General features: G+C 49.9%; 2 protein-coding genes across 4 annotated transcripts in view; one reads left to right on the top strand and one right to left on the bottom strand.

The window, feature by feature from the left end:
* Positions 1-8,681, bottom strand: part of furinb (furin (paired basic amino acid cleaving enzyme) b) — a 53,534-nt gene extending 44,853 nt beyond the window's left edge. Inside the window, exons 1-2 of one of the 3 annotated variants that reach the window (XM_062461943.1) lie at positions 8,182-8,681; positions 3,750-4,049 (exon numbers count right to left, since the gene is read on the bottom strand). In XM_062461943.1, the coding sequence (XP_062317927.1) occupies positions 3,750-3,926 (177 nt within the window). In that variant the 5' untranslated portion in view covers positions 3,927-4,049; positions 8,182-8,681. Of the gene's footprint in view, positions 1-3,749; positions 4,050-5,975; positions 6,111-7,798; positions 7,972-8,181 lie in introns of those variants that run through there. The other 2 variants (XM_062461944.1, XM_062461945.1) reach the window with 2 other exon arrangements.
* accs (1-aminocyclopropane-1-carboxylate synthase homolog (Arabidopsis)(non-functional)) lies at positions 8,449-16,648 on the top strand. The gene is made up of 15 exons (XM_062461942.1): positions 8,449-10,210; positions 10,542-11,278; positions 11,424-11,483; positions 11,679-11,749; positions 11,900-11,969; positions 12,081-12,147; positions 12,262-12,359; positions 12,518-12,595; positions 12,784-12,884; positions 13,600-13,689; positions 13,893-13,938; positions 14,115-14,256; positions 14,390-14,532; positions 14,885-15,038; positions 15,446-16,648. The coding sequence occupies exons 1-15, from the start codon at positions 9,550-9,552 to the stop codon at positions 15,880-15,882; spliced, it is 2,955 nt and encodes a 984-aa protein (XP_062317926.1). The 5' UTR covers positions 8,449-9,549; the 3' UTR covers positions 15,883-16,648.
* The last annotated feature ends 372 nt before the right edge of the window (positions 16,649-17,020 follow it).

Here is a 17,020-nt window from a genome sequence, read left to right on the forward strand (position 1 = left end):
AAGCAAGCAGGGGAGAAGGGGGGAGAGAGAGAGAGAGAGAGAGAGAGAGAGAGAGAGAGAGAGAGAGAGAGAGAGAGAGAGAGAGAGAGAGAGAGAGAGAGAGAGAGAGAGAGAGAGAGAGAGAGAGAGAGAGAGAGAGAGAGAGAGAGAGAGAGAGGAGAAAGAAAATAGGGAGAAGGAAGGGGTAGAAAGAGAGAGAAATAGCCAAAGACAAAGGAGAAAAAACACAGAGTAGAATTATGAGAAGCAGAGAGACTGGCCATGATACAGAAAGAAAGAGAGAGAGAGAGAGAGAGAGAGAGAGAGAGAGAGAGCAACAGCGAAAAGAGACAGGCACGGAGATGGAGAAGGAAGCAAAAAAGAGGGAAGGAGAGGACTTGTGGCATTTTCTCTATTGTCAAGAGAGAGACTGGCCATGATACAGAAAGAGAGAGAGAGAGAGAGAGAGAGAGAGAGAGAGAGATGAGAGAGAGAGAGAGAGAGAGAGAGAGAGCAACAGCGAAAGAGACAGGCACGGAGATGGAGAAGGAAGCAAAAAAGAGGGAAGGAGAGGACTTGTGGCATTTTCTCTATTGTCAACATAGGGTGAGTCAGCCTCCCACAGAACAATGAACTTGGCCCCACTAAGCAGGAACCACACCTGACATTTACACCTGGGCTCCACAGAGATCTGCCCACAGCACACACACACAACACATGCGGGCAAACAATCGAATCCCTGCTAACAACAAAACGCTTAGCACAACGATGAAGCAAATCATTAGAAACACGAGGATCGAGTGATCCCGTCAGATTCCTTATTACAAGAAAAGTCAATTCATTCCTGATTAATTACATTCCCACGGTGCACCCAGCAAAGAACCAACCAGTGTAGAGGAGGGAAATATGACTCAAGCTCAAACAGCCCGAGGACACAGCTTCTCCTGTAACCCTTTCCTCATAGAACCTATTGCGTAGGGCAGAGACGCCAAGGGCTGCCTATGTAGGCCCCCCCCCCCCCTCTTCACCAGCCCTCTCTTTCCCTCCACTTCCACTACGCACAGTCTGGATGGTTGCTTATTGTGACGGGGACTCAGATAGATGACTGGGGATTTTCACCTACTTACAGTAAACCCTACTACACCCTGGTTGAGAATCTCTCACATTCTCACACACAAGTCATTTTTAGACCTTGTTCATCTCTTTCTTTCTCTCTCTCCCCCCCCTCTCCCCCCCCCTCTCTCTCTCTCTGTGTGTCTCTCTCTGTGTGTGTGTCTCTCCTCTCTCTCTCTTCTCCCTCCCCCTCTCTCCCACTCCTCCTCGCTTGCCAGGTTCTCCCACTCACTCCCTCCCTCTCTCCCCCCTTCACTCACACTCTCCATCCTTCGACGCTCATCTCACTTCCACTCCTCTCCTTTGTGTTCTTTTCCTCTCCACTGGGATTCATGTAATTAGTTTACAGTACTGCCTGTGGTGCATGGTATATCTACATGCCTGTGTCTCAGATGTATTTAGACTGTCTCTTTCTCTAACTATATATATACATATATATATATCAGGTTTTCAAACTGCATAATGTCATGCTACTGGATGTCATCAGGAAGTCATGTTAGTAACAGCAACCATGACAGAATGATGTGCTCCTGTTCACTCTAAATCCCCTGGTTGAAGAAGACTGTCTAACATATGGCATCCACCACCCAATATCCATCGCCCCTTATTATCCATTTTCCACATGTATTATCCCCCACACAATGTCCATCACCCATCGTCCATTCTCCACCACCCATTCTCCACTATCCACCCTCCACCATGCTCTGTTCCTCATTGGACAAGTAACCAAAGGACGGAATGCAAACGTGTGTTAGTCCATCAATCAACAAGTCAAAGGAACATGGCTGACCCTGCCGAAAGTGGAAGACCGGTGATGGAGGGAGGGAGACGAAAAGAGAGAAAGAGGAGGGAAGGAATCAGGGGCTCGTGAGTGATATTTATTTTGGCTTGAGACCTTTCCGAGGGGAAGAAAAACGAGAACGAAAGTCCAATCTGGAGAAGCAGAGAGATTCCTGAGGGACGGTCACGTCCCAACGTCCCCCATCACCTCCGTTCCCGCTCGCATCGCTTCTGTGTGTCCCGTTGCCAGCATGTGCACTTTGTCTCCGAGAAGATTTCGGAACACTCTTGTTTATCAGAACCGATTCGACGATGGCAAAAGTGGACCCGCCCCGTGCCTGGAATTCAAAGCGCCAGTTATACATAAAAGCCTTGTGCAAAATAGCTCCTTGCTCTGCAGTACAATATGTTCACACAAGCACCCACACAACACCCCCTGATCAATATACGATGACTCTTATCAGAACCAACGGAGAGACACTCGACAGGAGAACAATGTGCGCAGACGAGATTACTGTGAGGGGCTTGACAAGGAGAGCCCCTCGACTGCCGTCTTAAACAACAGGGTCGCTTGGCTCGGCGGGGATAACAAGAGGAAAAAACAACAAGAGGCAAACGAGGCCGCAAGTAACATTGACCGAAAAATTAAAATGAAGAAGTTAAGCCTGAATTACATTTTCGAAACCCGCTTACAAGAATCCACTCCCAGGCCACCCCCCGCGGGGGGGGGGGGGGGGGGCGTTCCGCACCTCCCACGCATGCATGCTTGGGTGTTTACTGGGTTGTGAAGGCAAGCTGGCTCCACACAGACATAGGCTACTGTGTGAAGTGAGCCAGTGTGTGTGGAGGATACAGATGGAGGGATGTCTCTGGTGAAGAGCAGGTCAACTGTGAACGACGGGAGACCGAGGAACGACTCACGCAGGCAGGGCTGCTGTAATGATGTTTATCTATAAGATAAAACATGTTGCCTAATGGTCTGGTCTCAGCAGTCTCTCTCTCTCTCTCTCTCTCTCTCTCTCTCTCTCTCTCTCTCTCTCTCTCTCTCTGATGGTAATCACACTCAGGCTCCCTCTCTGGCTCCCTCTCTGGCTCTCTCCCAGTCTCTCTCCCAGTCTCTCTCCCAGTCTCTCTCCCTCTCCCTCTCCCTCTCCCTCTCTCTCTCTGTCTCTCTCTCTCTCTCTCTCTCATCACAACATGAAGAATGAGGACGTAGTTAAAGGCGTTCTCAAACCAGCTCGTCTCCTCTCCTCTCCCTAAACGCTCCCTAGCGTATCGCAAATAGGCTGGTGACTTACTGTAAGAGCCCCAAAATAACCGCCGGTTCTTCTTCCTGTTTCAAATATATCCCTGAGTAAACAGTGGGGGCCTGCCCCTCCCTCCGGAGGCCCACCCAGCCCCACAGACTGCAGACTGGAGCCAGGCACATACAGTACATTATGCCCCAATTACACACAAACCATAGGAGACAGACAAGAGCTAGCGGGCAGCTCGAAGCTTTGCCACCGCTCACGCACAAACATGGAACGGCTTAAAAGACACCCAACAGGGATTTGCCCCCACATATGGTCACACAGATATTCCCCCACACAAACGCACAGACAGAGGCACATAGAGCATACCGACACACACATACACGTTTGTTTTATTATACTTGTGAGGACCTACGATTCACTCCCATTCAAAATTGTGCTATCCCTACACCCTAACTGTAACCACTCAATCTAATTATAACACTAATCCTAAAAAACCCTAGAAATAGAAAGTTGTGAGGACCAGGAACATTTAGTTTTTCTCCTAACTTGTGGGGACTTCAGGTTCTCACAAGAATAGTAAAACCTGAACACACACACACACACACCTCCCTGTTAACCTACATTGCCGTGGTTGACGAAGCCGTGCTTCCTGGCGACGAGTTCGGCCTGCTCGGGGCCGCCCCGGATGTGAACGGCCCAGGTGTTGGTGTAGACCTGGCCGGCCGCGTTCGTCTGGAGCGCTGCGGTCAGGAGGACCAGGGCCGCCCCCAGCTGCAGCAGGGCTAGCCGGGCCTCCATGACCAGGAGAGCAGGGGCGACGAGCTCTCCGTCAGCCTGTCTGTCTGGTCTCCGTCTGTCTCAGCGCTCGGCCGGCGCGCTGCGGGCCAGCTCTCCCTCACTGCGGCGGGGCAGGGCGGTGACCTGGAGGGCAGAGGGCACCGTGTCACGCTGGGGCATGGCTGCCAGCACACACACACACATTTATAACCCACCCACACACACTCTTTAGTCAATCCCTTAGTGCTACTCGGTGTGTCTCCACACATTAAGCCAGAGAGGTTTTAAATCATGAAAAAAGCCAGCAAAACTACCCAGGAACAAAAGAGGAAACCAGGCCCTGAGAAGGAACACTTTCTTCTGACACGCTCTCCAGTTTCCGCCGCTAATGAAGACTTAATTGTGGAACGTAGGTAGATTAAGCTGCCAAAGGACGGCTCTGTTCCTCCTTGTGGCCAATCTACACTATCTTGGGAAGGAATGAAAAAGGAAGATGGAGAGAGCGCAAGAGAGAAAAAGAGGGAGGGAGAGAAGAGAACGAGAAGAGAGACAGATGAGAGAGGAGATACAGAGAGAGGGAGAGAGAGAGCAGAGGAAGTTAAAAGAAGACAGTGGTGGTGGTGGTGGTGGTTGGAGATAGGGCTCCAGCTGAGCTGGGCTGCGGAGTGGAGCCCGGGTGCTCCTTTTGACAGCTTGAGCTTAGCTGTGGCGCAGCGCGCGCTCGGGAAAGAAGCGGCGGGTGACTTAAGTGGTGGTTTTATGCAGAGGCTGCAGTATCTAAAAGCAGAGCAGCTCTTGGCTTTCCCTCGAGACCAGTTCTGTCCAGGTGCCAGGAGAGGCGTCTGAGGCAGCACCAGGCCGACGGGGCACAGGCAGACGAGGCAGCACCAGGCCGACAGGGCACAGGCAGACAAGGCAGGCCGCTCGGACCATCTCGTCTCCACCAGCCGAGGGCAACATATCAATTCAGCTTCTTATGGAGAACGGACTGAGTTGTGTAAACGACACAGGGGCCATTCAAAAGTCGAATGCCGGTCTAAACTTTCCCCACAGCTTGACTTGAGAAATGGTTTCAAACGTTGAATCTTTAATTGGGAGGATATCTATGTAATATGCAGTCGTGAGGGGATGAGGAGAAGCCGAAACAGGCACCCTGGTCTCTCCCTGACTCCCACACGCGCATTTCGGAGGGAGGGTTTTTTTGCTAGCAGCGGGAGGGAGGCAGGAGGAGGCCCACCCAAGCAGGTCTGTCCCCCTGCATGGGGAGCCGTCTTCCTCAGCTCATTAGACCCAGAAATGGAGATGGTGGGCAGGGAGGCAGAGAGAGAGAGAGAGAGAGAGAGAGAGAGAGAGAGAGAGAGAGAGAGAGAGAGAGAGAGAGAGAGAGAGAGAGAGAGAGAGAGAGAGAGAGAGAGAGAGAGAGAGAGAGAGAGAGAGAGAGAGAGAGAGAGAGAGAGAGAGAGAGAGAGAGAGAGAGAGAGGAAAGAGAATGGGAGAGAGATCTCAAAGATTTAGAGTCTCCACCCCACCACACACACACACGCACGCTACAAACTCAACTTAAAATGCGATGAGGGACCACAAAACTCGATAAACAAAGAGAGTCTGCCAAGTACGACACTCTTACCAACCAAACACATCAACCCCCGAGAGCTCTGGCTCTCACATCAAGGCCATTAGACCGACCCTCGGCTGTAATGTTGGGTTCACTGACGCACTCATTAGTGGATTCAAATAAGCAGCGACTGCCGAGCGCTGGGAAAGCAGGTCACTCACCTACCTGGTATCCTGAAATTACGCAGCAGCTGATTATCGGTAATAGCTGTTCCTTCCGTGTCCAGCTAATGACGGACCTGAACAAAACCTAACATAGATTCCAAAGAACGTAATTTCCTGAAACCCTATAAAAAGCTTTCTTCCTCGAACAGAGCGGTGCGAAAAGGACCGAGGACCATTTCGACAAAAAGAAGACCTCGCCAGTACCACGATAATTCAGAGGCAACCTTTTCGAGGAGGCATGATACGTGGTAAACATCAAGCCCATCAGGAAGTCGAGGCTGGAACACTCACCCTAATTGCGCAGGTCTACGAGGCACAGTCGCCAGTGCTTCTCTCGGCTCACCAACAGCTCAAAGGCAGACGGAGAGGAAGAGGATACACGAGACAGTGCAGGATTCCTATCAGTTCCTCTTCATTCTATAGCCGTGTATGGGCCTGGCCTCCCCTTGTCCCTCCCTGACAGGCACTCCCCACCCCCCCCCGCTCATTGCTTCCTCTCCTCCCTCCCCTAATCACTTGAGAGGGAGGGAGGGGGTTGTGAGTTGGAGCCACCACGCTGGCCGTTTTCATTATTGTTTTAAAGCCTCCATAAAACAACATGGAAGTGGCCCTCTGACTTGACCGCTGGTAATTCTGCCGATCAGCAGCAGTAAACGATCCCTCCGACGGCCCAGATCTGCGATCCGCTGAGCTGTGGACGACACGTCACTGCTCCAGGTAGGCGAAGGGATACTGTACCAGGGAGACCTGACAATGCTGCAGAAACGGTCCAGGCTAGTGCTGATGGTGCCGGGGAGGTCGTGCAGCGCTGAATTGATACTCTGGGGTCCTGTCTCACTCTACAGCTCATCCATGAAGGCTCGGGGCAGCTCTCTTTCTCTCACACACACACACACACAAACTCTCTGTCTCTCGCTCACACACACACACACACACAGCAGAGCACGACTACTGACTCCCCCCCCCCCCCCCTGATAGAGACAATGGTCAGAGAGCGGAACAGTGCTCATCACATCAACAGAGGCATACAACAGCCACACACAGGCATAAACACACACACACCTGCAGGACACCTTAGCTTTCTTTATCCGTGTGAGCTGAATCTTTGATGATGTGTCTGAGAAGAAGCTGGCAGGTGGGACTGAGCCAGGCAGATCTCGGAGACAAGGGATTAATCCCGGACACCACTACCTGGAAGAGTGAGTCTACCATACCACCATCACCAAGAGCAACTGTCCATAAACACAGCACTGCATCGTAGCACTTTTCTCATTTCTCATATTTACAGCTGTATGCGGTCACTCAATATCACACTATAATAGGGGGTATTGTATGGCACACAAGCTACAGGGAAAAACAGTTTTCCCATGGATATCAGTAACCAGGACAAAGGCGCTTGTTCACCATCATCATATTGTCTGACATAACTCTTTTGTTTATCTTCTCATGTGACAACCCCACCCTGGCTTTAGATTGCCAGAAGATCATTTCCCACAAAAACAAAACCACAGCTACAGTACAAGTGCAGACAAAAGGAATGAAAGAATGCCATTCAAGACGCACTAATCTTATGCTATGCCGTTGAGCTACTTAGAAACTAAGCATGGAAAATCCATAGAACTTTGGATCGTGCTACATTCCAACTGGTTGGCTAGCCAGGTGACCTTGAATTTCACTGTTGAGATTCCAATGGGCATTAGATAACAGACATGCAGAACAGCTAAAGGGGGATACGTTTGGTCATAGCAACTTCACATTTAACAGGGTGGCCACAACCAAAGTTTTACTTTTATGAGTCCAGACCAATATTCTTAGCAATCAATGTAACGTTGAACACAACCTTTCTCACGTGTGTCAACTAAAATAATGTCTGATATACAGCCACACTGCCTTAGGCTGGGGCATGCTGCAACAACAGATGTGAATATATGAACCGGTTCAGATGTACAGTAGCTGATTAAAAAATTATAGGCTACAGAAAGACAGACAGAGAGAGAGACAGAGAGAGAGAGAGGGAGAGAGAAAGAGAGAGACATACACACACAGACGCAAATCAATAAACTGCACAACATAAGGCCAAGTGTGATATGACAGTCTGACATAGTCGTTCTTACCAAAAGATGACTGGTTAAAACGTCAACTTCGATTATGAAGCGGAGGAATGAGATCCATTCTCTCGTTGGACTCGCTGGCTAACAAAAAAACTATATTGGCTCTGAATATAAATACATTGTTCACGGAAGAATGTATTGTGCTCAACTCTACGCCGGAGGCGAGTAAATGGAATCAGTTAAGATACATCTAAAGCTCCGACAGATTCTGCAAACATGCGCTGTTGCCTCCCAGCTTGCGTTTCCCTATTTTGTTCCCTCCCACCCTACCCAAGCTTGGAACAGATACATCCCTTCCTTACTTTGTAAATTCCTCCAGCTGCTGTTTAACGTATAAACAACAACAACAACAAAAGTTGTTATTGTTTTTGTTGATAGATACCTACCATCATCGGAGGTAGACATAATAAAGCATAGACCGCATCATGTCTCTTAGCATCCCTCTGTTAATCACCTCGCTGTTGTGTACGTCTTCGGCAACCAAGCTGGACTTTCAATGACCTATTGTGGGGGAGTTGACGAGACACTAGTACACTCCTCAACAGTCCAAGGTGTGCCCGCGGAACTGCAACATTGTTCCTTTGATATGACTCTGACTGCCACACCGGCTAGCTAGTCTAACGGTACCGTATCCATGCCTTATTCTAACTTTTCGCATCGCTTAATCTGACGGTGTCTTGTTTTCACAGCTTTCCAAACGTAAACTTGGAAACCTTTTTCCTACTGGGACAACACATTTCTATGTTTTTTTCTCCTGCGTATCTTCTCCATACTGAATAGATGTGTCAGTTAAAATCGAAATGTACAATATCCGTCTCGTACTCGTAGCTAGCTAGCTATTCATTGAAATATTACAAAGCTCGATACAGTTTAAGATGCTAGGGATTTCACAGTGTACCCTTGTTTTGAGAACGGCACTGCACTGATTTAAGCGGCAAGGAATTGGTGGTGGCATTTTTCCTGGGGTTTAATTGTACAAATACGTTTTGCTTCCGTTGCAACTGGGCTTTTTTTTCGTAAATGTGAACCGAGCATGTCATTTGATTATTTGCGTGATCTTAAAGTTGAAAGCAAAGACAAACCCCGCCCATGTAGTGAAAGAGCGGCTACGCTGAAGTATATCGAGGATACTCAACACACTCGTTCCCAGGAAGTACGTCACAAGACGTTTTACGGTTAAAGCCACGCCAATTGTGGTGTGCCAGCGCCATCTACTGCAATAATACTGGATAAATACAAATATTTGCATTGTCTGTGTCGTTCCATAGAGGGTGCTATTACTTCAGGATCTTTACTTTGGCTCGCTTGCTTTAACACCCTATGACAAGCAGCCTGGTTTCAAAACCCGCAAGCCCGCTTTCTGCTGTTAGCACGGGCCAAAGTTATCCCGGAATAAGGACAGCACGCATGTGCCGTCAACCCGGATATAGAATTTGATGGTCTTCTTCTTCCATTTTATGAAGCTATATTCAATTTACATATAAATTGGCAAAACTGACGATTTGTCTGGGCATTCTAGCGCCACTACGTCTATTTAAACCGGCCCCAACCGGGATAAACAGTGTAGCTATCTTAGCGGTGAATGTCACAACTGATTTGCCAATCGCTGCGGTTATTATCAAAACTGGATTTTGCACTCAAGACAGTACTAGTACAGTTATACCCTAGCCAAGCTAACGGTAGCTCGAGGAGGTGATGCACAAGCTTACTTTAGGTAACTGGAAAATTGACTTTGCATGTAACGTTAACTTTTGATGAAGAGAGTGGGCACGATGGACTACCGTGGAAGAAGACATGAACGTGGAAGCAACTGGTCTGACCCAGAGATAGTTGAACTGCTCCAGCTGTGGTCTGACGAGACAGTCCAACTCGAGCTGGAAAGCTCCCTTCGAAATCAACATGTCTTTGACAGGATAGCGGCCGCTTTGCGAGATAGGAGCATATATCGCACTGGGGACCAGTGCAGGGAGAAGATCAAAAAGATGAAGCTAGAATACCGACGTATCAAAGACAATCACAAGTTGAGGTCCTGGAAATTTTACGATGTGATGGACAGGGTGTTAGCAAATAGACCAGCCATAACGTATTCCTCGCTGGGAGGTGCAGTCATCGCCCACCAGGTCCTGCACAGTCCCAGCGGGACAGACTTATACATGCACGGGCTCCCTGCAACTACTTTCGGTCCCGCGACCTCGGGTGGGTTTTTGTTTGGCAACCCGCCAAGGCCAGGAGATGACGCGCTGCGCGTTAAATGTGAGGACGTGGAGTCTGGAGATGGAGCACCCCCACAGCTGCTCTACAATTATGGATCCGAGGATGATCAGGAGACAGAGAGGAGATCTGCCGGATTGGACGAGGACCCTGTGCCCCTTGTTGAACGTGGGGAGTGCATTGCAAACATGATATCTCCATCAGGTTAGCTAATTTCGGCAGATGTGGCATTTCTGGCTCTGTCCATGTGGTCAGGTATTTATTCACAACATAATGCAACTTTTAAGCTAACAAAGCTCTCTGGCCATTGTAAAACATTGTCTTTAACATAATACTGTAGCTTTGAAGCCTACCACTCCATCAACATTGTTTGCTAAATGAGCAATAGGCTGATAAATGGGATCATTAGTTTAGTAACAAGATTGATAGGCATTTAATCACTGTGTAGCGTAATTCTCGTTGTAGAAATGCATTTGTCATGGCCCTGCAGCTACAGAAAGAAGCTATCATCCCCCTGACTGTATTCGGTCTGCAGATTTCAGCGACCAGAACCTGGCCGGTTCCTCGGGCACGGGAGCCTCCACCTCCGCTGCTCCTGCCCACATGGACCCTGAGGGCCAGGGAGAGCGGCAGGCCACCCGGACCCAGCCCCCCGAGAGGCAGAGGAAGCGCCGGCGTGGTGCGGGGCGGGGGGCCGGCTCGTGCGGGGGCCACGGGGCCTTGGACCATGCTCTGGTGAGCTTCCTCAAGTGGCAGCGCTCGGCAGAGGAGCGCCTCCTGTCCCTGGAGGAGGCGCGTCTGGAGCGGGAGGCGCGGGCCGAGGAGCGGAGGGAGCAGCAGGAGGAGAGGAGGGCGGAGAGGGAGAGGCAGCATGAGTTGCGTCTCCTCAGCGTGTTCGCCGGGGCCCTGGCTGCAGCCAGACACACCGGCCCCTCCCCTGCTGACAGCACCCTCCCGCCCGCCGCCGCCCCCCCCGGCTCTCTCTACACCCACTCTGTCTCGACGTCCTCCACCAACCCAGAGGCTCCTGCTGCCTCATCAGCCTTGTCCAGGGTGCCCGTCCTCAGTCCCCCCTCCGCGGAGACACTTGTCCCAGCTGGGCCTCCCCCTATATCTGGAAACATCCTGGCCACTCTGAGAGGGGCCGACACACCTGGGCATAGTGTTTACCTGTCTCGCCGGGGTAACACCATCAGACAGCACCAGGGCATCCTGCAGGAGGGCTACACCCAGTACCATGCTGATAAACACCATGACACTGACAACCCCGGCGTGAGTGGATCTCCTTTCTCCATACTTGACCGCCAGAGGGCTCCTGTAATGACTCTGTATCATCCCAACTATGATAATATCCCCATTATCAGGTGCTTGCAAAGTGCCTTGCTGGTAACTATTGTTGTGTATGACTCATTCCCAGGGAATCATCAACATGGGCACCAGTGAGAACAAGCTGTGCTATGATCTGCTCCATAAAAGGGTAAGAGAGAGTGAGAAACAACCAGGGAGAGATTTGGAGAGAGACAGAGAGGAAGATTAAAAGACCACAGTGGGAGGCTTTGTTCATCTGCATTTGGTCATCACCAAATGGCTCTCGTGTTGTTACAGAGTCAGTGGTCCAGCCTATTTCTCTGGCGTTGCTAACCCTGCAACATACTTCCTGTTTCCCTCCCAGCTGGCCCAGTCTGACATGCAACACATGGACGCAGCCCTGCTCCAGTATCCAGACTGGAAAGGCCACCGCTTGTAAGAACCTGTATCTCAAGTTAAAGACTAATAGAAACTACATTTTGATGTTAGAATGGTCAATGTAGACATTCCATAAAAGTTTGAGTAGATGGAAGACTGCCAGTGGTACGATAGTATGCTGATGTTGCCCCCCCCCCCCCCCGCTAGTCTGAGAGAAGAGGTTGCCAGATTCCTGACGCACTACTGTCACCCCCCCAGCCCGCTGAAAGCTGACAGGGTGAGTGGTCTCTTCCTTGGCTAAAAGTGGTCAAGCCTGTGTTTCGCGGCAGAGTTCTTTCTCACAAAGTTGAGCCAAGTTTACTAATGGCATTTGTCTGTGTGTGTTCAGGTGGTGGTGATGAACGGTTGTGGTTCTCTTTTCTCCTCCATTGCTGCTGTGATATGCGACCCTGAAGGTAAGCGCTCCATGCTCGCTCCCACCCCAAGGGTTTGACCTCTACATGGTTACCCCTCCCCTTGAGTCCTGTGTACACAGGCTCCAGGTCTCACAGTCATCCATGCTGTTTCAGATGCCATGCTCATCCCCACCCCGTTCTATGGGGTGATTACTGAGGACCTACACCTCTACAGTGGAGTCAGGCTCTTCCATGTTCCCCTGGACTGTGAGGTATTCTAGCCCAAGCCTTACATGCTGTGGGCACCTCTCTGTGTTCTTACAGTGTGTGTGTGTGTGTGTGTGTGTGTGTGTGTGTGTGAGTTCATGCTGAACTTTGAACTTGATAGAACTATTTTTACAGATGTGTGTGTGTGTGTGTGTGATCTCAGCCCAGTGGCCTCGGCGGAAGGCCATTCCAACTTACCGCGTCCCACCTGGAGAAGGCTCTGACAAACGCCAAGAGAGAGGTGAGGTCACACGAGGCTAGTTCAAACCAGCCTGTTAGCTCCAGTGTTCCAGGCTAGATCAATCAAGCACCGATACGCTAACATAGGACAAACATGTCATGTTCTCACACACCCGCATACTCGCATTGAAATGACAGTCGAGACGTTTGAACCTTCTGGTAACCTTCCGTTTTTTTGGTCCTTCTCAGGGGGTGAACATCCGAGCCGTGATCCTGGTCAACCCTCACAACCCCTTGGCAGAGGTCTACAGCCCCCAGGAGATGAGGGCCTTCCTGGAGTTTGCCAAAAAGTGGGTCATGAATCGGAATAAAAACCAACGAGATCCTGTCAGTGAAGACCTCACACGAATGATTGAATGCCGAAAGCACACCCATAGATCCTAAAAGTTTCGTTTCAGGAGAGCTGTTTCGGCATGGAAAAGGACCTTGATCAAAAGTACCCCCCATGGCCCACCCAACCCTCTAAATTCAGGGCTGCACGTTCCTCCTGCAGCTCCCTGTGGAGGTGTAGTGTTCCGGGGCAGCACATTGATTAAGCAGCCTCAGTATCCATTAGTCTTCGTGTGTCTTTCCTGAGTTGGCCTAATAATTCAGAGATTTGTCACCTGTCTGAAGGACATGGCACCCAAGGCCCCTAGACGTTGAGCTGTATATCTCCTCTTAAACAGGAAGGTAGCTAATGACACCCAAAGTACAGGAATCGTTTAGCATCTGTTGTTTTTTGTGTCTCCTCACACACACACACACACACACACACACCCTTCCGCGCTCACAGACCGCCCTTGAGCTGTATTAAGACACATAAAGCTGAGAGCTTTTACACAGCTCCCTGAGGCCGATGAGAGAAGAGCCGTTTTACTGCCTGCGCTCATTCTCTCCATAATAAGACAAAGTAAATATCATTAAAACCATACCCAACCAATTGTTAATAAAATCTGTCTTGTTCTTTCTTTCTTTTTTTCTTTTGTCCAACCCCCCCCCCCGTATTCCTCCTCCCTACCTCAGGCACAAGCTGCACGCCATCGTCGACGAGGTCTACATGTTGACTGTGTTTGACGACTCCGTCCCGTTCCACAGCGTTCTCAGTCTAGACAGGTAGCGTGGGACTCAGCACTTCTCTGTGGGGGGGGGAGAACCAAAACCTGTGCCTTCCCACCCTGCCGCCATGCCCAGACCTGGAGGTGGCCCTCTGGGTCAACTGTTTGGGAGCATGGGTTTGGAGATAAGGAAATGAACTCAGGATATCAGCATGGTGATGTATATATTGAACTGTTAACCCTGCTGTGCCTGTTTTCCAGCCTGCCTGATCCTCAGAGAACACATGTTATGTGGGGGACCAGCAAGGTAAAAGTCTGTGTGTGTGTGTACATACTGTAGTGCATTAAATAACCATACTATATGCCAATCTTGTGTATGAGTCTGTGACGCACTGTCTATGACTGTTCTGTCTTTGACATGTACGACCCTCTGGCCCTGTAGTGCTCAGTTTGTTGTGTGTGTGTGGTGGGTGGGTCCTGCAGGACTTTGCGATGGCTGGAATGCGTGTAGGTACTCTGTACACTCAGAACCAGGACTTGGTAGAAGCTCTGGACCAGATGGGAGCGTTTCATGGTGTCCCCGGACCCATACAACACCAGGTGGCCCAACTGCTCCAGGACAGGGGTGTGGACGCACGCACGCTCACCTCCACACATACACTGGACACAAACATATTTACACACACAGTTGGAACACACAGACAGCCCTACCTACATGCATTTGGAAGGTCACCTTGGTCTGCGCTGTGTGTCTCCAGACTGGGTGAGCGGAGAGTTCCTCCCAGAGACGAGGCGGAGGCTGCAGGCTGCTCACAGCTACGTGGCCAGGCAGCTCCAGGGCCTGGGCGTACCCTACCTCCACAGGTCTGCAGGCTTCTACATATGGGCAGACCTCAGGAAGGTGAGGACCCCGCCGTGGAGCTCTCCAGCCCGGCTCGTCCAGACCGTGAAGGGGTCGCTCCCTCTGAAGCTGGGTTCAGACGGCCCCCAGGGCGAGACTCTCCCTCGTCTTTAAATGTCTTGTCGTTAATAGAATGACATGTAATGTGTGGAATCTCTCTTTCTTACCATCTCTCCAACCCTCATTCTCTCTTTTTTTCCTCTTACGATATCCCCTTTTTCCCGTTCTCTCTCTCCAACACTCCCTCTCTCATTCTCTCTCTATTACTTTATGCTCTCCCTCTGTGTCTCTCTCTGTGTCTGCCTTACGCACACTCTCTGTGTCTCTCTCTCTCGGTCTCTCTCTCTGGCAGTACCTGCGCGAGGCTTCGTTTGCTGAGGAGCTGTCCCTGTGGAGGTGTTTCCTCAGACACAAGGTGGTGCTTAGCTGTGGCCAGGCCTTCTCCTGCTCCACTCCAGGGTGGTTCCGCATAGTCTTCACGCAGCAACAGCGCCACCTGCAGCTTGGTCAGTGCACACAACAACAGCCACGGCCACACGTTGAAATCATTTTCAGTTTTATTAGAGAGAGTACTGCAGAGTAGCACTTGGCGGGGGACCAATACATGTCAATCTGCAGCCAGTACATATACATTTACATTTATTCATTTAGCAGACACTTTTATCCAAAGTGACTTCCAGGAGAGAGCTAGTAGCTATATAACAACGACCGGATTAGAAATGTGTATGTTTCCTCACACTAGCTTACAGTATATTTTCCTTTCTACCACATAGCTGTGCTATTCATACACATATTCACATATGTTTCGAGCAAACTCCTTTGCAAAGACGTACATCTCCTAGGTTCCTAGCCGGGCGAATCCACCCAGTGAGCTGACAAGTGGAGATGGGGGCGGTTTGTGTGCTTGTTTCAGGCATGGAGCGGATCAGGCAGGCCTTGGAGGAGACGGAGGCAGCGAGAGGCTCCTCTGGCACGGGAGCCACCACAGCATCTGGGGGGCAGGAGGAAGCCTCAGTGAGGTCTCTGAAGAAGGAGGACAGCACCGACTCAGACAAAGCAGTGACCGTCAACTCTGTGTCTGTCAACCTGCCAGAGAACAAACCAACAGACGAGTCAACACAGGAGGATGAGCCCGCCCCTGACATCCCCTCACTGGCCAGCGAGGACTTGGTGCTGCTAGACTGCCAAACGGCTCAACCCGCAGATGGATTAGACTCTCTGATTGGTGCTCTGAGACAGCAGATCCGCTCCTCTGATTGGCTGGAGAAGAACACCCCCGAGCTGGCCGCTGGGGAGGACCCGGGCCTGCTGGACGTCTTCACAGAGCTGCTGGACAGAGCCAGGAAATAAGAGCCAGGAAATAAGAGCCAGGAAATAGGAGCCAGGAAATAGGAGCCAGGAAATAGGAGCCAGAAAATAGGAGCCAGGGGAGGAGACAAACAATTGATAAAAAGGCCTAAACTTAAATTCAGTTGGATGCTGACTTGTTTTCTTGTTGTGTTCCTGTTCTGCAATGCACTTTTATTTCTAAATGTGTTCAAAAAGTTCCTTATCGTGTATTCCCGTACCACAAGGTCTTCTATAACAAATAAAAATGCGTACAGTGATGCTCTTTAAAGAGTAAAGCCAATAGTCAGACCTCATCGGAGGGTTGATCTGTTTGGTTAGTTGTTTAAGAAAGTACCGTGCAACTGTGATCATGACAATTCGGAATGAAATATGAATATAGATGGGTATCATGATCATAAAATATCTTTGAGACCATATTGAGTATTTGACGTTAGAAGTGTCACGTGGTGTTTCTGTCAGGCGTGGGTTGCTGGGGTCTTTCCATGAACCACCTTACGTGACCCATGATACTTCTGGTGGGAGACAAGAGAAAGCAGACTTCCGTTTGAAAATGTATGTGAGCAACTGAGAAAGATTAGGCCTAAACGAGGAGGAAGTGGGGGTTTTCTTTCCTTTGAGTTATTTATAATGCAGAACACTGTAACACTCCTATTCTCACTCACTGTTCTGTGAAACAAAAAGCACAAAGAAAACGTCAAAGATTTGTTTTTTTATTGTGAATCCTTCAATTGAATTGTATTAAAAACCATAGTTGATAAGCTACGTATATCAGTGTTTTTCAAGCCTCAAATCAAGCTTTTCATTTATTGTGGCTCCCAAATATAAAAAGACCCCATCACAAACATAACCTCTGGTCTTGGGGTTCATCAAGATGTCAATGCATCGGCAGTGCATCACATGCGAAAGTTATTTACGAAATCAACTTTCGTATTCATAAACGACATGTTTCAGTGTTTTTTGTTCACTCACAAACAGCTTTCCTTGAAAAGGACAGTGGCCGTTTCACCACCGTTGGGTGATGCAGGACCCTGAGACAGATCCTTGTACTTTCCTGCTGCATGATGCGTAATGTGTCACTGCTGGAGATTCAGGGGGAAGTCAGCCGCTGGGTCGGGTGGAGGGAGGGAGGGTGAGTAGT

Source organism: Osmerus eperlanus, chromosome 5 (genome assembly GCF_963692335.1).
Source record: "Osmerus eperlanus chromosome 5, fOsmEpe2.1, whole genome shotgun sequence".
Classification (NCBI taxonomy): Eukaryota; Metazoa; Chordata; class Actinopteri; order Osmeriformes; family Osmeridae; genus Osmerus; species Osmerus eperlanus.